Consider the following 26,424-nt stretch of genomic DNA (forward strand, 5'->3'; position numbering starts at 1 on the left):
GCCCTGGCTAAAAGTCTGCAAAAATATGGAACCACAGTCATACAATTACACATAAGGAATTGGATTCTGCAAAAACCTGAATGAGCTTAGAAGATTTCTACTCAGAGACTTCAGATAAGAATACCAGCTGGCCAACATATTGAATGTGAGCAGAGAACCAGGCTGAGCTCCCCTGAACTTCTAACCTATAGAATGGTGAAATAATAAATGGGTGTTATTTTAAGCCTCTACGTCTGTAGTAATTTGCTATGCGGCAATAGAAATCAGATTCATCTGGAGTGGGAAAGAACTGGAAGCTATTTAGACTAAAAACATAGCCTAGATTAAAATAAGTTAATAACTAAATGAAAGAGGTTGCAATGGAAATTAAAAAAAAAAAACAAATTAAAGAAATAGTAGAGACATCCTGTATGTGACTTAGCAATTAATATGTGACAGTCAGAAAGGAGAAGGTTAATACAAGTCTAAGACTTGGAACTTGGATGGCTGAAAGGATAAAGGTGTCAACATAAAGGTTCAGAAACCAAGAATATACTGAGGATGGTTGACCAATTTTAGATGCACCGAATTTATAATACCAGCAGGATAAACACAGTTTATAAAGAATGGGGGTACTGGAATACTGAAATACTGTAGGGGCCTAAGGCTAGAAATCCTTGTGGAGTTATTGGTAACTAAATAAAAGCATATAACACAAGTGAGTTAACTGAAGAAATAATGGAGAGAAAGATTGGTATGAAGTTGAAAGAGGACCCCAGAAGAAAGACTTCTCCCACCTAAATGTAGATCATATTCTTCCTCTGCGTGAAATAGTCTATCTAAAATACCCCTGGAAAACCACCTACTTTGCTTTTAAATCTCAATTCAATTATCATCTCTTCCCTTCAGCACTCTTTGCCTTACTCAACTAGAAAAAAAAAAACAAAAACAAAAAAACAAAACCTTAATTTTCAAGTGGTTATTCCTATTTCCCAAGTAGACTAAGTTTTCATAGGACAGAAACCATTTCATTTCATCTTTGTATTCTCAACACTAAATTGTCAATAACACAATAGATACTACATATATATTGAGTGAATAAAATGAAGATGGAAGTAATAAAAAAAGAGGAGGGTAGCAGAACTCCACAACTGTTAATACAGACTTACCTAAGTATTCAATAATAATGGTTGAGAAGTTTTTTAGAAAATAAATGTATATCACTCAAGAATATCAATGAAGACAAGCATAATATACATGAATTCATACATACATGCATAGGATTTTCATAGTCAAAAGTAGAGTTCAATGCAACAGAATCCACTAATCCACTAATCTGCTGTTCTTTTCTATTTTAGAAATGCCTTCCTTTAACTCTCCTCGTGTTTAGGAAAAAAGACTGATAAGTATCCTCTGATTCAGCAGTTGGCTATAACAGTCACAATCTATAACATAAAATAGGAAAGTCCTATTATTTAAAAATTAAAACAACTCATAATTAATGCAACACAACAGAAAAATCAGATACAAGGCATGTGTACCACCAATATGCTTAGCTCAGTTCTTCCCGAAAGGCTACAAACCCTCCGTACATCAAGGAAACCAGATGCTCAGCCAGAAATATGAATCCTATGATTTATACCATTTGAGTGGAGGCATCCCAAGATGTCACCATTCGGAAACAATTTAATCCATCCAGATTTGGGATTCTGCAGCCTTTGATAAGACAAACACTGTGCTACTGTCTTGAAACACAAGATGGCATCTCCAGGTGTTTGATGAGGGGAGTTGTTTCTTTCCCATTCAATTTGCTTTCAATTCAATTCCCCAAGACTTCATTCCAAGAGTCTGGCAGGGGTATCATTTATTTGTCATTGCTGGACATGCTGCTGCTGGCTTCATCAATCTCATTCATTGCCTCCTCTTCCTGGATGTATGTTAGTTACAAATGAGTTATTTTAAGTCCAAAATTTGGCTGCTATTAGAGTTCTCTAGTTTGCTGGCTCCCTATCCAAGCTTTCTATTCTAGTCTTGCAATTACAGCTGAATATCTCTGTTAGGAATTATTCTACCTGCACATCATCCCCTGTTACTTTCATTATTCTGAATATAATGGCTGGTCACTAAAATATAAAGATGATTATGTCTTCTTCTCTGCCTTAGGCAAAACAGACAAGTGATTCTCTTAGGTGTCAGCTGACTCTTCATAAGCATTTAAGAAGAGTGCTAGGCACTATGATAAGCTCTTGACATGGACTATCCAATTATTCTTTACAACAACCCTGTGAGATGACACTATTATTTTTTACTTATGGCTTAAATAACAAAATGGACGTGCAGAAAACGGAAGGTACATATAGCTAGGAAGGTAAAGGGAGGCATTGCAGACATGCTGTCTGTCTTCAGTATCCACAAATGAAGAATCATATGGAGTACAGAGTGGTAAATGCTGTGACAGAAATATGCACTGTACCTAAAGGGAGGGAAGTCTCAAAGATGGTTTTAAAGGGGAAGAGGATGAATTTGTGACAATGAGTACTGAAACTGGGGTGGCGGGGGGACCCAGAACTATATATTTAAAGGCCAGCAGTGACCACCAAGGCAGAATAAGTGAAAAAGAATTTTCTTCTGGATTTGGCATTCTCTCACGGCAGAGAAAAGATGTCAGGAACACTTGAGCAGGCCTAGAAAGATGAGGCAGCTCACAGAACTGAAAGAGAGCAGAAAGGAATAGAAAAACAACCAATGGTTCACAGGGAAAATCAAAGAGACAGAGAGTTTCCAGGGTCTATTGAATTTTGCAATTAGACCTCCATTATTAATCACAAAAGTTATTGAGTTCTTTATGCCAAGCAAAGATCAAACACATGATCTCATTTAATCCTCACAACTACTCTTGAAATATGTGTTATTATCTGCAGAACAGTTGTCGGGGTGGCTAAGGGCAAAATCCAGACCGCAGTGGGTTGAGAAGTGACTGAGTGGGGAGAATGTAGTCTGCATTTGGGATAAGTTTAGGATAGAAAAGGATTGAGCCCCTACTAAAGACTAGTCAGTGCGCCAGTCACTTTAGCACTGCTTTCTAATGTCATCCAAACAAAACTTTAAAAGGAATGTGTTGTTATTCACCATCAAAGAAGAAACTCATATTTGGAGACTCGGTGTGACTCCAGGAGACTATCTTTTTTTCAATAAACTCCATTGCCCCACAGAGGGGAAGAGGGATGAATGCGCTAAACATTGAGGATTTTACCGCATCTGGCCAAGAATTGCACTAAGCACATTTACATGGATTGTACACAGAAACTTCGGTTTAAATGCTAATTTCATTATTAATAGTGTGATGATCTAGCCTGAGGCCAGAAGTCAGACTCCCTGAGTTTGGATCCCAATTCTGTCACCTCCTGTGTATCCTTTTGCCTCAATTCCCTCATCTATAAATTGGGTTTTATTGTGAAAATTATTTGGTAATATATGTGAAAGATAAATAACAAGGCATGTCTAGAGCATGAACAGTTGTGGTATTTTTTGTTTGTTTGTTTGTTTTGAGACGGAGTCTTGCCCTGTCACCCAGGCTGTAGTGCAGAGGCACAAACTTGGCTCACTGCAACCTCTGCCTCCTGGGCTCAAGCTATTCTCCTGCCTCAGCCTCCCCAGCACCTAGGATTACAGACTCACAACACCACGCCCAGCTAATTTTTGTATTTTTAGTAGAGACGGGGTTTCACTACGTTGGCCATGCTGGTCTCGAACTCGTGACCTCGAGATCAGCCCACCTTGGCCTCCCAAAGTGTTGGAATTGCAGTCCAGAGCCACTGTGCCTGGAAGCTCTTAGTTTAATCTCCATTGTACAGCCATGACAAGAGAGAATTAGGAAGACAAAGCTAGCGACTCTCGTGTTCTGTTCCGGACTCCAGGACCTTCCAGACACCCTTGTTTTTAAGGACCACTGCACCATCCTGCAGGGAAACCTTTTGGGGACTTATAGGAAGGAAACCTTTGAGGGGAGCTGTAGGTGGGACTGTGGTGTGTTTGCTTGTTTTTTTTATTTGTTTTTAACATGGAATTGACTTGCACGTATGTCTCACCTCGAGAGAAGATGATGCGGAAGAGAAGGGTGCTATGATGCTTATGCTCTCAGAAAGACAAGAAGCTATGACAGCGGGGTACAGGTGCAGGGACCCGCAGTCTCCGTCAAGAAGAGACTCAGAGAAGTAATCGAGAATGGTGTTCACGCTGTGACTTTGTATGGAATCAGAAGAGCGAAACGCCAGGAAGAAGTTCTGTCTTCCTCTGCCTTCTTGCTAGCTAGCATACAGCCACTGTAATTGCAGAATCTAAAAAAACCTGTCCCTTCTACCATTTCTTTAGTCCTAAATCTCCTTTTCCCTTCTCCTCCCCAGCCGTCCCACCCCTACTTCCTCTCCTCTCCCTCCTGCTGCCAGTTCTCCGGTTACTTCCCTCCTTGCTTCTATCCCAGCCTGGTGCAAACTGCCTAGGAGGGCAAGGGCGAGGGAGTGGGAGAGATTGGCTGAGGACTCCACAGCCCATCAGCTAGAGAGCGAAAGAGCTCAGTCTCTGTCTCTCTCTGTCTCTCTCTCTCTCTCTCTCTCTCTCTCTCTCTCTCTCTCTGTCTCTGTCTCTCTGTCTCTCTGTCTGTCTCTCTCTCTCTCTCTCTCTCTCTCTCACACACACACACACACACACACACACACACACACACGTGTACACTAAAAAACTCGGACCAGCCGCGCCGCAGCTACTCCAATCCCTGGAAAAGGCGATCGAGCGCCCTCCGGACCGCTGCGCACAGCCAGGGCTCCGACCCCGCTCCGACCCGGCGCCCAAAGCAGCGCTAGTCCTAGTCCCTACCGCGGCCCGTTTGGCCGGGTGTTCCCAAAAAATAAAGCGAGGCAGGAAGGTACAGACAAATCCCGAAAAAACCCGGGCCACACACGCCGCGACCTACAGCCGTTGCTCAGCGTTGGAGTGGAGACGGCGCCCGCAGCCCCCTGCGCTGGTGAGGTCCGCGCAGCTGCCGGGAAGAGCCCACCTGCCGGGCTGCGCTCGGCCCGCGCCGCCAGTGGGGCTGGCGGCTATCTCGCTGCACTCGGCCGTGACCGGGACTCCGTGAGCCCTCGCCCCAGCTGGTTTGGAGTTCAACCCTCGGCTTTGACGCCGGCTCCCTGCGCCTTCGGAGTGTCCCGCAGCGACGCCGGGAGCGGACGCGCCGCGCGGGTACCTCGCCATGGCTGGGGTAAGCAGGCTGCTCTTTCTGTGGCTGGGCTGCTTCTGCGTGAGCCTGGCTCAGGGCGAGAGACCGAAGCAACCTTTCCCGGAGGTCCGTAAAGCTGTGCCAGGTGACCGCACGGCAGGTGGTGGCCGGGACTCCGAGCTGCAGCCTCAAGACAAGGTCTCTGAACACATGCTGCGGCTCTATGACAGGTACAGCACGGTCCAGGCGGCGCGAACACCGGGCTCCCCGGAGCGAGGCTCGCAGCCCAGGCGCCCCCAGCCTCTGCGCGAAGGCAACACGGTTCGCAGCTTTCGGGCGGGAGCAGCAGGTGAGTGGGCGAGATGAGAACCCCCCTTCCCGCGGTCCCGCCCCAGCTTTCTCCCAGTAACCCCCACAGCTGCCTCTTCTGCCCCTCGCTCGGTGGCCCTGCCCAGGGACCTTTCTTAGCCCTCCGCAGCTGCCCTCTGGATTCCTCCGTCCAGTCACACCCCGCGTGTCGCCAGCTGCATCTCCTGTAAGCCCAGTTTTCAAATCCAAAGTGAGAGGGGGAAATGGAGAGAAGGAAGGGCGCGGAGCAGTGGAGGGGGTAGGCTGGAGGAACTTCGTGGAAAAAGGGAAGGGGCGACACCCCATGCCTGCGAGGCCTCCTGCCCTGAGTGTCTGGAGCACCTCTAAGGTGCCTTATTCTGTTGATTCCTAAATCGGCCAGCGGAAATTCCTTTGGACTGGGCTTTAGCCATGTTTACTAAGAGGCAGATGCCATTTTATGCCAATGCTAGGGCCCACGAAAGAAATCAGTCTTGAATTAGACGTTTTCCCCTCTCCTTTTAAATAGTTGCTTCTCCAAATCTTGCACTCGCTCTTAATTCGCACCTTTTGTGTTACTGTACTGTATTTGACACTTTACTTGATAGTTCCTTAGTGGCAACAAAACAAAACAAAAGCCAGGTGCTTGGGTGTTTCTATTATTTAAAACGCATCTGGGTAAATAGGGGTTGTACCACATCCATGCTGGGAGAAGCTGGGGAACAAGGGGAGGGAGCAACCTTGGATGTAAACACCTCTTGGAAACTGCCCAAGAAAATCTGCTCATCCCATTTTTCAGCACAGATCACTTCGGACTGAAATTAATGGCTTAACAAGGTTTCTCCTAGCCCCTGTGGTGAAGGGAGTAACTTATGCTAACAGCCTCCCTCCCTTGTGTTAACAGCTTGAGGGAAAGCTTCCTGGACACTAACTGTATTTTTATGCTTTGAGGATTCACCAGGCTTTTTTGTTTACTACATTCATGATAAGAAGAAATGTAACTGCAAAACCTATTTTCAGTGAACTGTTGAACAATAGCCAAGAATCTTCAAGGAATAAGGTCGTGCCTCAATCAATACTGTCAGAACCACTAGAAAGATATCTCCCAAAACTTTGATATGTAGGACTCCTGTAAAAAAGGAAAAATAAAGCATTCATCAAGGAAAGCCCAGTATTGTCTGTGTAAATATATTCTAGAGCTCATAGGCATGATGACATTTACAATAGATGTGAATTACGCTTCCTAATGCAGAAGTCTTAGCTAGACACTGAACTGAACCAGATTGTACTTTCTTCTTAAAACCATGAGCGTGATCTGTGAGGAGATGGCCACAAGTAAGGAAAGAGAAACCTACTCTGTGTTATCCACAGCATCTCAGCCACTGGAGGAGGCTGTCCTGACAGCTGACCACACCAGTGAATGCTTTGTTTACTTTAGTGCAACTCTAGGGGCAGAGCTCAGTGAAGGACTCGTGGGAGTTGCAAGGATTGGAAGGAAGTTGGGTGAGCTAGGCAGGTGGCAAAAATGAAGCTACTCATATAGTTTCTTATCTTCGTATTTATTTTCTTGGTTCTATTCCTAGGGAATAGTTGAAGCTCCAAAGAGAAAAACAGTAATTTTTTTTTATTGATAAGTTTCATTTATAGTATGAACCACTTGGTTTGAAGGTAGAATTTTAGTTTGTTTCATTCACAAATTGTACGGCTTGTATTTGTTTTCGGCTAAGTTAACCATATATAAAGATTTTAATAACTCAGGCACCATATAGTTTGTGGCTTCAACTCGTTACTTTCAATATAATTCCAGAGAGTCCTTTACCAGCCTCACTGTAGTCCCATAGCATCAAATGATAAACTCTGATATGGAGGCCAGACATTCGCATGAAATGATGAGTTGCAGCTTGATGCATGTATACAAGGCTGTGTGCCCTGATAAGAAAAGTAATCCCTTTAGCATCGTAGAGACTGTCTTAATGACTTATTCATCAAATGTAGACACTGGTTTTTGTGGAAGCTTAAGTGTCATGTTACCTCATTGAGACTCCTGGAGAGGTGGTTGGTGTTGGACCCCTTCCAAGAGTCTTTAGTTACTAACACACTAAAAAGACTATTATAAGGCAGTTCTGGCTCTAATAAGGCAGGACTCCAGGAAGGTGCTAAAGTTTTCATGTGTGTCCCTCTCTCTTCATCCGTATCAGCATTTCCATACACTTTCATCTTGTGACATATGTCTCCTTGTAGGTGAAAGATGCTGTCTAAATTAATATAGTAGATACATTTTCCAGTCCAAAGTTTTTACGTTTTAGAACATATGGGTTTCTCTGCACTGAAGATATTAGAAATTTTAATGGAAGGTCAGGTGGTGTGCTATATATGGGGTAGCTGCTGATCCGGCAGCCTCCAAGTGCTTATTCAGGCTGAGTTATAGCCTTAGAGTCCTATTTGTTCCTTGGAACATACCTGATTAAAAATTATTTATTGTTCTAAACCTAGAATATCTTTGGTTGAAATTTAGCTGCTGCGGTCTCCCTCTGATTACTTTCTACTTAAACCATTACTCGATGGTGGGTGGCATGCATCCTAAATACACTTTCTGCTAACCCCTTTTCTCCTCCCTGAATGCTGTGTAGTTGGTGTGCCAAAACCTTAAGTTTGGAGTGCTTGTAAGTTCTTTGTGATGTAGAAGGGTTTATGTAAACATAGGTTTTATCTTTCCTTTTTCCATAAGTAATTTACAAAATATATTAATGACAAAAGTTCAGCTTTATAAAAACACACCGTGTCAGGGAAGACAGAAGGATATGAAATTAGCATTTATTTTGATTTTGGTTTAAGTTGTCTCTGGCTACTATATGATAAAGAAAGATATTTTACATAAAGTTTTCTTCTGTTTTGATCTTTTAAGATACTTATGATCATCACTGTCTCATGATTCCCGTAGTCACTTAATCTTCCTTTTCTTAACCAAACACCGTTATGTTCTCGTAGGCCGGTGTTGAACAATGAGAACATGTGGACTCAGGGAGAGGAGCCTCACACACTGAGGACAGTTGGGGAGCAGCTAGGCGAGTGACAGCAGGGGGTGGGAAGGGTGGGGAGGAGTAACCTGGGGAGAAATGCTGGATATAATACGCACCTATGCAACAACCCTGCACATGTACCCCGGAACCTAAAATAATTAAAAAAAAAAAAAACTTACTTTTCACAATGACAAATGTAATCTCTTCAGGAAAAACAATTAAAGCATACATTATTAGGAAACTATCACTATTTAGACATATACCTACAAAAATATCACATTTTAGTGAGTATTTGTTACCTTTATAAAAACACACATACTTCATAGGTTTAAAAAACATAATTAAGGTAATCCAGCCCCACAAGTGAATATTTTCCTGCAACGAGGAAGAGGAGATTCTTTCCTCCCATGACCAAAATACTTTTAAAATAAGTAATTATAATATTGAAATGTTTCTAAAGTATAATGCTAAAATATAAGGTTTTGGCAAAGAGTATATTATTAACTGTTAAATGATCATTCCAATAGGAGCCATTTCTTCAAAATTTATAGAACCAGTGGGAAAACATCATTTGTGATGAGTTTGATGCTAAGGGACTATAAAAACTATTAAAACATAGTTACCTTGAATTGCCTGGCACCTAGAAACTAGGCTTGAAATTTACAAGTACTTAGATAATCTGATGCTTTCATTTAAAGGACAATAGTGCATCTGGGGAAGAGGAGCTGGATGTGCAGCTGCTTTGAATTACACAACTCTCTGAATACATGATAGCCTTTAATGAAGTTTTTACTGTAACAAGCAAGACAGCTTTACAATCTCTGACATTTAAAAAATCATAATGCCATGAATTCTTGATTATTCATGCTAATGAAAAGGAGAAAGGAAATGAATTACATAGAAAATAATTTAAATTTAACTTTGTAGTATAGCCAGAAACACTTAAAGAGACCAAGAGACCATGGGGGTCAATGAAAAAAAAAAATCTCCTAAGCAAACAATTCACTCAAGGAATATTTGTACATTAGAAATACATACATAATTCAGAATGAATTAGAAGGGTTACATACATTTTACCTAAGTAGTGGAAGTTCATAAGCACTTGATTGAATAAGTTCAGATTTTTCTAAAAATTAAATAGAGACATGAATATCAAATCTGCTTTTAAGCATTTTTACATTATACAATTTTATATTTGGAAGACACAGTTAAGAAAACAACTCCCTCCTTTAATGGAAGCAGAAATAAGTACCATGATGTATTTGCCAGGCAATTTTTCAAACATACTGAGCTCATCTCAAAACCTGTTATTTTTAATAGCCAAATCTAATTTTCTGGGATAAATTTTCACAACAAGAGGTCTTTGTGAGTTGTTAACAGGTGTTATATAAAATTGGGTCCCATGGTCAAATTTTGGACAATGTGATCAATTTTCTTTGCTGAGGGATCCTTCAAGGCCTTTAAATGCTAATGAGTCCCCATAAAAGGGGAATACTTTCTCCTGGAGAAAGCATTTCAGAGAAATGTCCTTCTAAGATGCCTAGTTGAGAAAACAGTTATTCAACTGAACACTGTCTCATTTTTCATTTCCCATGCAGTATCTATCTCACTATGTTTACTTGTATTATTGCTTTTTGGACTTGCCTTCAATTGGCATTGTACCATCTTCCTGCTTTTATGTTATAAACTTCTCTGAATGTAATTTTAGAGTTCTTCTGTCATTAAATTTTATTTTTCCCTGTATCTTTTTGAGTTCTCCTCATTGTTTTCTTCTATAAGATTAATATGCATTGCTTCACACAGGTATTATGCTTTAAAAAGAAAAGCTAGTTTATTTGTGGAAAAACTCACTAATAATCATACATATCACTTTGTTAATGTTTTGTCACCATTACTATTTTGATGAAAGACACATTTACTCAGGATATCAATCAAATTCCTTATGTTATAAATCCCCAGTATTTGTTACATTTAATAGGCATAATAAAAAAAATTATACCTATCAAAAAATCTCATAAAAATGCTTGAGCTACTTGTTATATATTTTCTATTGGCTAGTCAGGTCTTTTGTGCTTCAATAACAGAATTTCTCTTCCCAAATTTTGATGATTCTCCCATATGCTCAGTTTATATATCCTAATAATCAGTTAGTGTCTTAATGCCTTCATTTTGGTGGCAGTAGTGAAAAGACATTTGGCATCACAAATAATCTTAAGTTGAACTTTTGTATGCTGTATTTCAATTGAGTTAATTTTTGTGATTATGTTATAAATCCATGAAAATAGAATATGTAATAAAAATGTCGACTTTTTATTAATCAATTAACACAAGTATATCAAGATTTTATCTACTTTTTAGAGTAGTAAAAGATGACATGTAACCAAAAATCTTTCATATATGGAATATATTTTACAGCCAATAAAATTACTATTTACATTTTAGCAGTGGTTGTATCTTAGTATAATGACATATACAGCAGTACTCCTGGATAACAGACATTTTGAGGAATGATATTTTAAAATCATGGATTTCTCTTTGTTTGTCTAAAACACCAGCATGTAGATCATAGAGTCAGATGACCATGGGGCTTTTATTGACTCTTTTAATAATCTATATTTCTTTAAAAGCCATCTTCTCATGGCAATAGAACCATGGTAAATGTAGTACCTTGGTTGTATTAGGGCATACCATGAACATAAGTGTGTGTACAAAATGATCTCACTGTATTATTAGCTTCAGTTAGTTCTTCTTACTTTGCTAAGGTACTGTTAAATATTTCTTTTTACAAAATAATTACTTCCAATAAATTTAAAAGTACAATGTTCTTCGTTCAGCCCCCTCATTTTACAGTTAAAGCTACTGTCCAACACACTTTTATTTGCTTTTCTTTCAAACACTCTTGCTTTAATTGCAAGAAATTAAAGACTGATTTAAGGGTAATTGCTGCACTTGGTGTGGGTTAAGTGAAATGGTTTTCAAGTAGAGAAAAGATTATTAGTGTTTTGTTTTTTCTATTACCTAAGGCTAAGAGTTAGGAGATCTAACTTCTATTGCTGGCTGAACTGCTAATAAGTAAAGTCATCCAATATTATTATTCTCAATTTTTTCATCTATCAAATGGGTTAAATTATACCTACTGTGCCTGTCTCACAGGAATATGGTGAAACTCAATTGAGAAAGTGAATGTAAAGATGCTTTAAAAACTTAGAATCCTATATAAATTAGGTATTCTAATATTTTTAATATTTTGAGACTCTTTCCCTCTAACTTTCCACAATGCCTTAAACATATCTCAAATGTTGATAATGTGTATCTGTTTGTAGCATAGAAAATATTTGGGTGATTATGTAAAAACAGTTGGTAATCATCTGTGCAATCTATCATATCCCAAACCTATATTAAACAAATATACTATTTTCCGTCCTGACCATGGTGGCTGAGTGGTGCAGGGTTATACCTTTTTATAGAGATTTGTTGAAGTTAGTTGTTTTTAAAGTATAGTTGGTGGCCTAGCAGCATCGATACTACTTAGAACCTTATTAGAAATTCTTCAGTGCATACCAGACCCTCTGAATCAAACTCTGTGGGTGGAGTTTAGAAATTTGTGTTTTAAAAAGCCATCCGCAAGATTATGATCCATATTTGAGAAACACTGCTCTAAGCTTCTGTCCCTAGAGTTTTGAGTATTTTATGTCAAAATTAGCCTCTTCAAATCTAGAATTGATTATCATGTTATTCCTCATCTCATCTGGCTCTTTTAGTGGGCCTAGCCATAGACAAATTGTTCATTGACTTATATAACGATAAGTCTTTTTAAATGTATACCTTAGATGGTATATTACTGTCTTTATGATGGTTTTTGCCATAAAGAAGTCTTCAAAGTAAGTTAATCACTGCTTACCCTTCTCTTATAGCTGCAGAGAGTTTGTGATGTAATAAATTTGCTAGAAGAAAAATATGGTATGAGTAGGGTTCTGTAAAGCAAATCCCTGGGGAGTCTATCTCATTTCATCTGCATTCTGAGGACCTAGCACAATTTACCATATAGCTGATACTCACTAAATACTTCAGTTCAGTTGAATTAGATGTTCAGGAGAAAAGATGAAATGGTTGAAAAGCTATCAGCTAGGCAAATATCCTTTAAAAATAAACTTTCCTTGAAAGAATTTCTTATGGGACATTTTACCACTTATATTTATTCATCAAATGGCAATACTATTCTACTTCATATACAATGATTATAATACTTCTTTTTCTAATGAACTGAAGGGAAATACTTATGGTATTTGTACCCAAGAAGGGCTCTTGCTGACTTTGGGAACTTGAAATTACTTGAAAGTTTTTACATTTTGGTGTTAAGTAGGAAACACTTTTAAATAAGTTAAGTTTACAGTGTTGTTCTTTCAACACACTTAACAAATACCCTTTGGGATTTAAGTGCTCCAAGCTGCGTGAAGTACTAGGAATTCAAAGATTTATAGAACATAGGTCTGCCCTCTGAGCGCTCACAGTCTAGGAATGCCTTTGGGCAGAGGCTGAGTAGATAAACTGATTAATGAACATTTTACTACTCTAGAAAAACGTACATAATACCATCTTTGGCTGTTTTTACTTTGGACATAGAAAATGGTTGTTTTGAGATCCCGTAAAGCACAGTCATTTGACTGGACTGTGCAGGAGAAACAAAATTCTGTGACTTTGTGTTCTCTGCAGAAATTCTCCCTTTGCCTGTGCCTGAAAGTTGAAGGCAGCACAGGGACACTACAATCTTGACTAAGTAATCTGCAGCAAATATTCGGCCAGCGACTGAGAGGGGATGTGTCCCTGTCCTAGGCACTCCTGGCACTTCTAGCAGCTGTACTTTGTTTGAAGAAAGAAGTTGGGGCAGGGGAGGGTTGGGGAGGTGACTGTTCTTAGTTACATATTTTCTGTATGACTAAAATGTTTTCCCTGCTTCCTGAGGATTTAGCTAATCATCAAGATTTCATCTAGTCTATTTGTTTTAAAATCAGACTTTACATAGAAAGCTTTCCATTGTATGTTCTAATTCCCTTTGAAAACGTTCTGTGTGGGCCAGCACAAAGGTGAACTTTCCCTTACCACTCCCTGGACACACAGCCTCAGCTACTCCTGGAGAGGCACTGAAGTGTTGCAACAGCATGGCCGGCACTAAGTCCCTAAATCAGAGCTCAACTTCCTAAAATGAGTCCTGGGCTTCATCAGGTGCAAGTTATTTGTTTTTAGATAAAAACAGAAATAAATCTTCTACCTTTATTTAATAATCAAGCTCCTTTTAAAAAGCCTACCCAGCTTCCTCTCCAAAGTCAATTGCTAGCTAGCTGGCTAATTCCTATGACCCTTCATGTTTGCATTTCTCTAATAAGTAAGTTGAACTAAATTTGCTCACTGATTTTTTTTTTAAAAAAGCATTTACTGAGTACTACTTTAGAGTCAAGCCCTGTGTTACAGGAGGCTGAAGAGTCTGATATAATACAGAGCCTTGTCTTTAAGGAACCTATGGGCTTAAGAAGAAGCAACAGTGTAATGAAATGTCAATAAAGGCAGGGTCCTAGCCAAAGAAGTGGGTTGTCATGACAAATTTGCATCCAGGAGTGGTATCTCTGCCTTGCCTTAAAAAACAAATCTGTATTATCAAGGAGAAAAAGGGTGGGTAGAGACACTGCAGAGAGAAGCAGCAACAGGTGCAAAGTCCCAAATGTGTAGAAGAGAGTTTGGCTTGTTCAGAAACTCACCTGACTTCTAACGTCCTTTTCAGTTCTCAGGAGTTAAAACTCTGGAAAATTCAAAATATGAGATTACAATGCCACTGGTAAACCCTAACTAGGCTGCAGTAGATAATATTCCATGTGGTCAGTCCCAGCAAACAGTAAGAAAATAGCACCACCTATTGGTAGTCACATTTGACATTAAACTATGTCTGGGGGAAGCTAGAAAACCAAGCCAGTTATAGCTACTTGCAAGGAATGAGAGAGTCTCTCATTCACCTTTCACACTCTGCCCTACCATAAAAACATCCTCCCGTAATAGTCATAACTTATCTCCAGTTGCCCCACTCTCAGAGATGGCTCTCACTAAGTAAAACGGTTTGAAAGTCATGACTCCTATTGGCTTGGATTTGGCCACCATTTAACTACCACCTTTAGATTTCATTCTCATCTTTGACACTGGAGGAAAAACCTTGATCTCTCCATAGTCCCTCAAATATTTGAAAATAATTTTCATGTCACTGCTAAACTTTCTTTTTCTCCCCCTAGTCCATGTTTTCTTATTTATTCAATTCAAATTTAAAAGATAATTTCCAGACCCCTCAACATTTGGGTTAGTTTCCAAGTTTCCCTCTTCTGCATTAATAAACTGGTTAGAATGAGAGCACCCAAAATTAGGCATGCAACTCCAGATATATTTAGATGATCAGGGTAGCATACAATTAATATTTTTTAGCACCAAATACTATCCACAGCCTACAAATGCATAAGTGTTTTTTTTGTAACCTGATAAAATCCACCCTTATTTATTGTATCATTATTATATCAGTTTGCTTTTATTAGTCAGGAAGTACATTCAGGTTTTGTATTCAATCATTCCCAATAGATAAGTATCTAAATATTTCAGGATTTTTTTTTGTATCATTATTTTATCAGTTTGCTCTGATTCATCAGGAAGAACACTTCAGGTTTTGGATTCAATCATTTCCAATAGCTAAGTATCTAAATATTTCAGGAGAATAGAAAAGGTGAATATTAAGGGTCTTTTTATTCACTGATATTCAAACATAGATATTGTGTGCATAGATAAAGCTGTGCTACAAATCATGAGGAAGAGAGAGACAATATAAATCTTTTGTTCATAAGTATGGAAAGACACTTTAAAAGTTAATATAAAATTTTAAAAAATAAAGGACTATGAAAGTAATTGAATAGATATTATTATGTACTGGTATTTGCAGGAAGGTAAACACCTCATTCTTATTTTCTTCTCCGTATTCATTCATTTGACCCCATGCTGCTCTCTTATCACTATTTTTTTTTTTTTTTTTTGCCCATTGTAAATGCTCAGTAACTACATGTTGAGTTGCTTTGGAGAGAAGATTATTAATTTACACAAAAGAAAATGTTTTCGGATCAGAGAAGACAAAAATAAAGTATTGGTTAGAAAAGTCAAAGTCAATAAATGCTTCATGAAATGGCTGACAATTCTAGGCTATTATTTTGCTTCTTGAATTTTCTTTTTTTTTTTTTTTTTTTTAACCCAGGAGGGAGAGGATCTAGAACAGACAGAGTTCCCTAGCCTAGGTGGAAATAGCAAGAGCAAACACATCAAGTGTTGGGCATAACATAATGCCTTTCGTTAGGCTTCAAATTGGCCATGCCTTTGCTCAACTTGGATGGCTTAGACGTTTGCTAGAACTTCAGTTCTGTAGAACTGCTAGAACATCAATAACTAGGCTAATTGTAAGTACTTTTCTGTTTTCTATTCAAAACATCAGCAACATTTCTTTTGCAAAAACTTCCAGATATATAGCACTCCATACTGCTAGAATGTGTTCTTTCTATTCCCTCGTCAAAATTTCCTTCTTCCTTCATCTTTAAAAGTCTGATCAAAGCTTAATTCTTACCTGTGTGTTTCTTTGCCTCTACCTGAGTAAAGTTAATGGCTCCCAAAATTCTGTTCCAAGCATAGTTAACACCTTTGGCAGCTTGTATTATCATCATGGCATAGCCACCTGCATGATGCTCATTATTCCTTCCCCCCACCACAGTGTGAGCTGTAATATCCATTTGTGCAGCCCTGTGATCCAGCCCAGGATCCAGCATCTAGTAGATATTCAATTCATGTTTGTGAAGTAAAACATTTGTTTTGCTTTGGTCTCTGTTCTCTGCTGGTTTTGGTGTGTTTATGTGTGTAATACACAAATAATACAATTGAAGCTATGCATATAAATAATCTTTATGCCAAAAGGCACTGTTGCTAAGATGCCATGTTCTATGAAACAGCAATTTGTTGGTCTCAGACTTTTGGTTACAGATTGAAATGATTAGCTACAGTCTGTGGAAAAATTAAAAGCTAATCACAAAAATGATCTTTATCTAATATGTCCTTCATAAAGAAAAAATATTGCATTTCAAGAAGTTAATATTTTGTCCAATTTACTGTTTTGTTTGTATATTCATGTTTAGCAGAATTTGAATTCTTTAATGCATTCGGGAAAATATGTCTTTTTTTCTTTCCATTTTGACTACAAAACTAGTGATTATTCTAGACCACGACCATCCAATAGAGATTTAATGGGAACCACAAATGTGAGCCACATATTCAATTTAAAATTTTTAGTAGCTACATATAAAAGTGTGAAAAGCAATGTGAGATTAATTTTAATAATATATTTAATTCAATATAGTTGAATAAAGTTTTTAACACATGCTGGCTCAATATAAAATGATATTTATCTTCATTTTCATACTAAGTCTTCAAAATTCAGTGTGTATTTTACACTTACAGCACATCTCAATTTGAACGTAAGTGGCTACATACTATCATACTAGACACCACTGTTCTAGTTAGCTAACATTTACTGAATATTTTCTATATGTTTTGTGTGTCTTATCTCAATTAATCCTCACAACAACTCTGTAGTTGGTAGTACCGGACCCACTTTATAGATGAGCACACCAAAACTTAAAGAGCTTAGGTATTTGCATGAGGGCAGCTATTGGGTGTAGTGGAACTGTGACTGGTCCAATGGGCTTTGACTTCAAAATAAAGCACTGATTTAAAAGGAGAGCCATTGGAAGAGGCAGTATGACAGATTCTGGGACTTTTACAAGATGTTGTAGATTGGGCACAGATGTAAAGACTAATTAACAGCAGGTCACAAGGTGACTAGAAGGAAACATGTTTGAAAGAAGAAAATATTTTGAAGCAAAATGTAGGACAAGGGGCAGGATGGGTTTATCCATATCCCTTGGAGTTCATTTATTTCATGCCACCATGTTTGTTTGGCAACCATTAGATTGCCACATAACTAGAACAGAGTGGCTTCTCTTCCTTCCACCTTAAACTTCTATCTGCTCTGGCGACTGGTATGAATTAAGGCTCAAGTCTTTGAACAGTTCTGATGCCATGGCTTTGTTTTAAAGGTCTGTAAAATATTACCCTGGTATCATGGATTATACAAATGTGCACCAATGGCAGTTTCCTCCTTTTTCCTTCACACAATGTTAAAAATGAATAAAATATGTTTCCCATTGCACTTCCCTTGTGCTTGGGGACTCAATGAACTCATTTTAAGTTTCCACATCTTTATAAAAATGTTTTGTTTTTACTGAAACATGTTTTTGATCAAGAACATAATTTCACAATGGCGTGTGTGTTTCTGAAACAAATATGTATATGGAACAAGTGTATGGAGAAGGGCTTAGGCCCTAGTGACTGGTCCCAGAGCTGGAGATTCCTGAGCAGTAACCTCAATCATGCGGATTTCATTTTATTAGCCTAAAGGAATGGATCAGATTTGGCCCTTATTAATTAATCTCTCATTCTCTTCTTCTCTCTAATTTCTGGATTTGAAGAATCGGAAGTATGAATGAACAATTTTAATCATTTCTGTTAAGCTATGTAGAAATTTAACTCTTAAATTTATGGAATGTCATAAACTCCAAACAAGCTCCACAACAGCATTCTTTTTCTTTTTTGACATTTTTGCAGTATGCCTTATTTTTCCAGACGTATTATTTGAATATTGAGAGGCACTGGATCCTAGTCACCCAAAGCTTACTATGCATAGTACATTTTTTATTTTTTTTTTTTGAGACGGGGTCTGTCACTCTGTCACCCAAGCTGGAGTGCAGTGGCACTATATCAGCCCATTCCACCCTCCACCTCCCAGACTCAAGCAATTCTCCAGCCTCTGCCTCCTGAGCAGCTGGGATTACACGCATGCACCACTACTGCCTGGCTAATTTTTTGTATTTTTAGTAGAGACAGGGTTTCACCATGTTGGCCAGACTGGTCTCAAACTCCTGACCACAAATGATCCACCTGCCTCAGGCTCTCAATGTGCTGGCATATCAGGTGTGAGCCACTGCACCTACATTTTTTGAAGCAGATAGAAGACATAATCCCTGTAACACATGCTGGCTCAATATAAAATGATATTTATATTCATTATATATTATATTTATATTAGACTTTTAATACCAGAACTAATAACAATAGCTATTTATATTTAAGAAACACTTCATAGACACTTTATGGACTGCTTTACACATTTCTCATTTAATTCTGACGACATGAGAGGTAGATATTGTCTCATTTTGTGAATGAGAACATTAGCTTGTGTAATGTTGTGAAGTTAATAAGTGGTTGAGAGAGTACTCGAATCAAGGTGGGTGCAATTCAAAACCCTGAGTTTGTAAACCGTAAGTTATATATACCTCAGACAAAAAGCTATTATAATACTTTACCAAATTTGTAGGAGTAAGTCTTGATAGTCTTCTGTAACTCTGCGCTTTCACCCCTTTAAGTTTCTTCTGTGTTACAATTTCCACACATTTATGGTGCTTCAGTAAAGGAAAAGCAAATTGATTAAAAAGGCTGATTCTTGTTAATCTTCTTCTGTCCTTTAAAATTATTCCTGTTTATTACTTTCTTTTTATTCCACTTTCCGGAACCCTCAAAAACAAGAGACTGCATAATTTTTTTGCCTTGTTTTAATTGAGGTAAAATTCGCGTAGTATAAAATTAACTAATTTTAAATAAGCAATATAATGACAATTAATACCCTCACAATGTTGTGCTATCATCAAGTCTATATAATTCCAAAATATTTCCACAATTTTGAAGTAAAACTCTGTAACCATTAAGGAGTTTCTTTTCATTAGCCCCTCCCTTTAGCTTCCGGCAAAGTGCAATCTGAGATCGTCTCTATGGAATTTACCATGCTGGATATTTTATATGGTTGGAATCAAACAATATGTGACCTTCCATGTCTGGCTTTCATTTAGCATAATTTTTTCAAGGTTCTTCTACATTATAGCATGTGTCAGTACTTCTTTTTTTTCATGGCAGAATCATATTTAATAGTATGGCTGTACCACAATTTGTTTATCCATTCATCCATTGGTAGTCATTTGATCTGTTCTAACTTTTGGCTATTGTGACTAGTGCTACTATAACCATGTAGTTATTTGAGTGCCTGTTTCAATTCTTTGGGGTATATATATAGGAGAGCAATTGCAGGATTATAATAAATCTATGTTTAACTTTTTGAGGAACTGCCGAACAGTATTCCATAGCAGGTGAACCATTTTACATTCCCACCAGCAATTTGAGAGTGCTCCAATTTCTCCACATTCTCAGTAAACTTCTGGGTTTTTTTGTTTATTTGTTTGTTATAGTCAAGTAGTACTTGACTGTGATTTTGTGTTTCCCTGATGACTAATGACGTTGAGCATCTTTTCATGTGCTTTTTAGCCCTTTGTATATCTTCTTTGAAGAAATATTTATTCAAGGCATTTTCCCGTTTTTATTTGGTTTCTTGGTCTGTTCATTGTTCAGTTGTAACTGTTATATATACCTTATGGATACTAGATTTATCAAATGTATGGTTTGCAAATATTTTCTCTTATATAGGTTGCATTTTCACTTTCTTGATAATGTCCTTTGATATACAGAAGTTTTTAATTTTAATGAAGTCCAGTTTATTTTATAAATTTACCTATTTTATTGATGTATCTACTTTTTCTTTTATTGCTTACACTTTTGGTGTCATAAATAAGAATCCATTGCCAAATTTAAACTCATGAAGATTAACCCATAGGTTTCTTTTCAAAAATTTTATGGGTTTAGTTTTTATATTTGGGTTTCTGATTCATTTTGATTTAATTGTCATATTGTAAGGAAAGGGTCTTGTTTACTCTCTCTCTCTCTCTCTCTCTCTCTCTCTCTCTCTCTTTTTAAATCTTCCTAGAAACTCTTGAAAGCAGAGGACTGCATATTTTCAATCTGACGTCACTAACCAAGTCTGAAAACATTTTGTCTGCCACACTATATTTCTATATCGGAGAGCTAGAAAACATCAGCCTGAGTTGTCCAGCGTCCGGAGGATGCTCCCATCATGCTCAGAGGAAACATATTCAGATCAATCTTTCTGCATGGGTCCTCAAATTCAACAGAAACCAAAGTCAACTCCTTGGCTATCTGTCAGTGGATATGGGCAAATCTCATCAAGATATCATGCCTTGGCTGTCTAAAGATATCACTCAACTCCTGAGGAAGGCCAAAGAAAATGGGGAGTTTCTCATAGGCTTTAACATTACCTCCAAGGGACACCAGTTGCCAAAGAGGATGTTACCTTTTCCAGAGCCTTATATCTTGGTATATGCCAATGATGTTGCCATTTCTGAGCCAGAAAGTGTGGTGTCAAGCTTACAGGGACATCGGAATTTTCCCACTGGATCTGTTCCCAAATGGGATAGCCACATCAGACTTGCCCTTTCCATTGAACGGAGGAAGAAGCGCTCTACTGGGGTCTTGCTGCCTCTGCAGAACAACGAACTTCCTGGGGCAGAATACCAGTATAAAATGGATGAAGTGTGGGAGGATAGAAAGCCTTACAAGACCCTTCAGACTCAGGCTCCTGAAAAGAGTAAGAACAAAAAGAAACAGAGAAAGGGACCTCATCAGAAGAGCCAGACACTCCAGTTTGATGAGCAGACCCTGAAAAAGGCAAGGAGAAAGCAATGGATTGAACCTCGGAATTGTGCCAGGAGATACCTTAAAGTGGACTTTGCAGATATTGGCTGGAGTGAATGGATTATCTCCCCCAAGTCCTTTGATGCCTATTACTGCTCTGGAGCATGCCAGTTTCCCATGCCAAAGGTAGTCATTGTTCTCTGTTCTGTACTTCCTTCCTACTTCCATAGGTAGAAAGACACATTGACTAAGTTTAGTGTATGTATAGGGGGTTTGTGTAAGTGTGTGTGTTTCCATTTGCAAAATCCATCTTGACCATTATTTACTGCATTCTAAAGTATCATAGGTAATATGGTTATGCTTTCTTTAATGGTTGTTAAAGTGATATGAAGTCGGTATTGGTATAAAGAAAGATATGAGAAAAAAAAGTATGTGTAAAACATGCTTTTGTGTTGCTTCTCAACATGGTGCATATTCAACCACATAGTTATGTGTGAACCTATACCTGTCCACATAAGCAAGTCCCAGATGGTAGAAGGCTAATCTCTGAGGAATATTCAAGGAATAAGTGAATGTCATGGGAGCACAGAGAGGAGCTAATGGGATTGATGCCCTAATGTGGAATATTTTTTAAATAAATACCCTCTTGTGAGATGAGTTGTTCCCACAGAAGTCAGGATCAGGACTGAGTCAGGTAAACTGGCCTTGTGAAATCCACCACATCCTTAATTCATTTGCTTCACTGATAAACATCAAAAAAAGAAAGCAAAATAGGATATGATGACTCTGTGAACTTTTTCCAAGACTAATTTCAACCTGTCAGAGCTTACCTGTGTCTCTTCCAAAATACTTAAGGTCTGTATTTTATCATATCAGTTCTCAGTCTCCTGACAAATACATTTTCAGAAGTCTCTCCAATCCCTACATCCAACTTGCAAAGCAAGTTCAAGTGACTGTTCTCTTTGAATTTGAGTTTAAATAGTACACTCTATAGTAAAATATAGTAATGCTCTTTAGGCTTCATTTAAGCTTATTGGTTCACTTACATTCTCAGCTTGTAGAAGTTTATATCTCTGTTATTTAAAAAAAAATTAGCTTAAGGAACAGAATTCAGAGGAAGAATACTTTTTTTTTTTACAAAATTTGAAATTAGTCAATTTTTGCTATTGTATGATGATGAAGAAAAATTCCTTTGTCTTAACAAGTGATCAACTTCTGCTTATACATCTCTAAAATAGCATTTTCATGTTCTAGCCACATGTAATATTTGGCTATAATCATTGGGATGCCAAGCATAACACACACATAAATGCAAAGGCCTTTAGTCTGGCATAGTGGCATGCCCCTGTAGTTCCAGATACTCTAGAGGCTGAGGCAGAAGGATCATTTGAGTCTAAGAGTTGGAGTGAGCTCTGATTGCACCATTGCCCTCCAGCCTGAGTTACAGAGGGAGACAGTGAAACCCTGTCTCTGAAGAGAATAAAAAAGAAAAAAAAAAAAAAAGAAAAGGGCTTACTGCACAGGGCTGGGTTAGCCTTTTCAGGGCCACAGACTTGATTGAAATTTTATTTTTTTATTATCATACTTTTCTAAAACCCTTTCTTTCCCAAGAATTTTTGATCATTTTGTTTCATAAACCCAAGCAGAAAGTATGAATTCTAAATACTTGTAATTATATAAAGAGCCTTGTCTTGTCTAAATATTCATAAAGGATATTTTACTGATCAAACAAAACTTGTTCAACTGAGATAATATTTTAAAACACACACAACAAAGATGTCAAATGTAATAAGCAGTGATGAGTCTTTATTTTACCCTGTGGCTTGCCTTGTGGCATTGAGAGGCAAGAATGGTTTCAAAATCTGTCTTTAAACCCAGAAAAACTGACTTCAATTGGGTCTTGAAGTTTTCTAAATAATCTCTCTCATTTATAAATGATAACATGTTCTGGGTAGCCTGGAGAAGGAATTTTTCTCTTTTCCCCTGAATATAATTTTCAGAACTCAGGAAGCCATGACAGTGCAGAGATTCTCTGTTGGCTTGCTTTTGAACCCCTAGCTCTGGAGAACTGGTTTGGTATCCACCCCTCCACAGTTACTTCCAATTTGTCCCTCCCATCTGTTGGTTCTACTTGCTTTTACTGTTCAGAAACCTGCTGTTGCTTCAGAAGAGCTTTGTCATGGTTCTTAATGATCTAAAGAATAATAATTTAAGAACTGATGAGAAATAAGGCAAAAATAGCAGAAATAAATTTAAGTAGAGAAGTATATTAGTGCAGGAGAATAATTAAATGTACATTCTTGGTCATAGCAGGGCCTCTTAAACCCTAATGTGCTGGCAAACTGCCCTGGATTTAGTTAATATGTACATTTAGATACAGTGGATATAGGAGTAGAGCCTAAGATTCTACATATCTAACAAGTTCCTAGGTGATACAAATGCTGGTGATTCACAAATTACACTTTGTCTACCAAAATTGAAAGCCAAATGCTTTTAGCTTGACTCTTGATTCCACCACTTACCTGCTATGACTATTTGAAGAAGTTATTCAGACTCTCTACCAGTTATTTGTACAGTTTGAAATGGGTCATATGGTAAATAAAAAAAAAATAATAGTTTCTATATAACAAAAACAGTGGGAAAATGAGAGAGTAGAGCACCTTGCACATAGTAGGTTCTCAATAAATATGTATTATTGACATTATTATTCATGGCCATTTCTGAGACTAAACAGAAAGAAAAGCAAATGTAGGACTTTGAAGAAAGACTGAGTAGGAAATAAGATCAAGAGAATAAAATTTGTAAGGCAGGAAAATGTTTTCTAAATGTCTCTAGTCCCTTTTCAAATATCACAAAGCTGACAATAGATTTCTCCCTGTGGATTCAACAGTCCATGAGCTCTTCCAAGCAAGTTTCTCTGGAGAGTAAGAGAATCAGGAGAGCATATTTGCAGCAACTGAACTCCTCATAATATTTGTCGAAACTTGGAATGGCATCAGGACTCCAGGGAGACATAACAGGGATAAGTGTGGAGTTTTCTCTCTGAGCTTCAGATTTCCTTTTGCGAAGTTGAGAGTGGAAGTTTGGCTGTTACATAGAGTTCTCAATCTCTCATCACCTTGTGTGGATCTGCTTAACTTTTAAAGCTTTCTAGTGGTTCCCTTTAAGTCTTCCAGGCTTTGTGTCTTTCAAGTGGTACAGTGACCAAATAAGATGAGAAACATGAAGCCAAATGAAGCTGCTACATTAGGGGTCATTCATGCATCCCTGTTATCAGTACAGTGTCCAATACGGCAACCAGAGTGAACTATGTAAATAAAAATATAGTCTAAACAACAGAGGAGAATAAAGGCTGCTGGTCACATCAGTATAAAACATGTGGAATAGTTGAGGTGCCAAAGACCTTTCAGACTTTAGATATACTTTTTGACCCAGAGAAAGTTCTCCCAGGCTACACTGCTTTGTTGGCCCTCCTTTCTTTTGGCCTCCTGAGCCAAAGACTGTTCTATATGGTGGGGCTTTTCGTCTGCAAAAGTTGACAACCTGTTCTGTAATTCAGAACAGCTGTGTTCTTTCTGCCTTTCCCAAATTCCAGGCTTTGCCCTTTCACTGATTCCAATTAGATAGTTTCTGGGCTATCACACCCATGTGGGCTGGGCTAAAGAATTGTGGAGTAAACCTCCATGGCCCAGGTCAGGAATGAAGGCTCTTAGCTGATGACATGCTCTCCCCTGCTAATGCATTTGTAATCAAATTCAACTCGAGGACATCATACACAGCTTGGCAGGTGCAGGCCTGACCATTGTAGATTTCATTCACAGACACAGCAGTTTGGATTTTTTTTTTATTATTTTTATTTCTAGCCCTTACAGCCAATCTCTCCCAGAGAGAGATTCTTGGAATTCTGCCATGAGATGAAAAATACCCATACAGTTAAATCCAAGTTCTGTACCTTTGCCTCTCCTCATCACCTTAGAAAATATGGAAAACAGAAATTTCAAATGAAAATGATTGAGCTGTTGTCGCTGACAGAGATCCAAAAGAACCAACAATAAGGATTAGAGGAATGAAGCGGGTTTTTTTTTCTTTTTTTTTTTTCTATAAGCAATTGTGCAAAAGCTAGAAATAGCAAACACATAGAATTAGGCAGCAAAGAATCTAAACACTTTGAAACAAATATTCCATATAAAGAAGAAATTCACATTTAATCAGTTAAAAGTGATATACTCTCAATTTCTTGAGCCTTCCAATTCTAATCTCTGGTCATAAAAATGAACCCTAAAAACACTACATCTTGATGTACTGAGTTACCTAAGCAAAAATCTACCTAACTACTGTTGAAGTCGTTTTCACCCTCATTAGAAAGAGCAACTGGTAAGGAAAGTAGTACATATATGCATTATTAATTGATATATTTCTTAATTTTGTAAATTGTTTAGTAAGGAATCATGAGAAACATGATCTGAACTCAGAAACAAATGAAGATCCGGACTGGCAATATGCTTTACACCAGCAAATTACTCCATGGAGCTTTTGCGTATGACGTAATTGCTTCTGGTAATGGCAGGTTGATTAGAGGATTTTGTAGTGAGAAACAAACAAACAAACAAACAACAACAACAACAAAGGGGAAACTCCCTAGTAATCTGCTAGGTTCCTGATAAGACACACCAATGCAGAATGAGGGGCTTCTATCTGAATTTCAGTGAGTCCACTAAAGACTACTCATATACTCATAGTTTCTGAATCTATCATTTATTAGTTGGAGCTTAAAAATAAAAGACAGGAATTTTCCTAGGAAACACCCATGAATATTTTCCATATCTACACCAGGTCATTTGCACAGAAACTTGTATTTTTGTTGATAGGAATTATTTCCACAGAAACGGATAAAATGAAGGGTATGCTGTCTCTTTTCAGTATTTCATCCATTTAGCAAGTAATTATTTTGTGCCTGGATTATACTAGGCACACAGGAACAGGAATGCACAGCAGTATTTATCACCCAAGGTCTCATCTAATTAAGTTGATCCACTTTGTATAAAATTCAAATATTACAGAAGTCATTAAACATTAAAGTAACAGAATAATTTTGGAAAATACAGGTTAAGAATCATTTTTGCTTTCATAAACAGAACAAACAAGCTATTTGGATGATTGACTCATAAA

The 26,424-nt window shown here is 38.0% G+C and overlaps 1 protein-coding gene across 1 annotated transcript in view; it reads left to right on the forward strand.

The window, feature by feature from the left end:
* The first annotated feature begins 3,924 nt into the window (after window positions 1-3,924).
* The window catches only part of BMP3 (bone morphogenetic protein 3), a 30,358-nt gene continuing 7,858 nt past the window's right edge, over window positions 3,925-26,424 (forward strand). The window contains exons 1-2 of the mRNA XM_003923945.4: window positions 3,925-5,543; window positions 20,531-21,441. Of these exons, the coding sequence (XP_003923994.1) occupies window positions 5,228-5,543; window positions 20,531-21,441 (1,227 nt within the window). The 5' untranslated portion in view covers window positions 3,925-5,227. The remainder of the gene's footprint in view (window positions 5,544-20,530; window positions 21,442-26,424) is intronic.

Source organism: Saimiri boliviensis, chromosome 3 (assembly GCF_048565385.1).
Source record: "Saimiri boliviensis isolate mSaiBol1 chromosome 3, mSaiBol1.pri, whole genome shotgun sequence".
Taxonomy (NCBI): Eukaryota; Metazoa; Chordata; class Mammalia; order Primates; family Cebidae; genus Saimiri; species Saimiri boliviensis.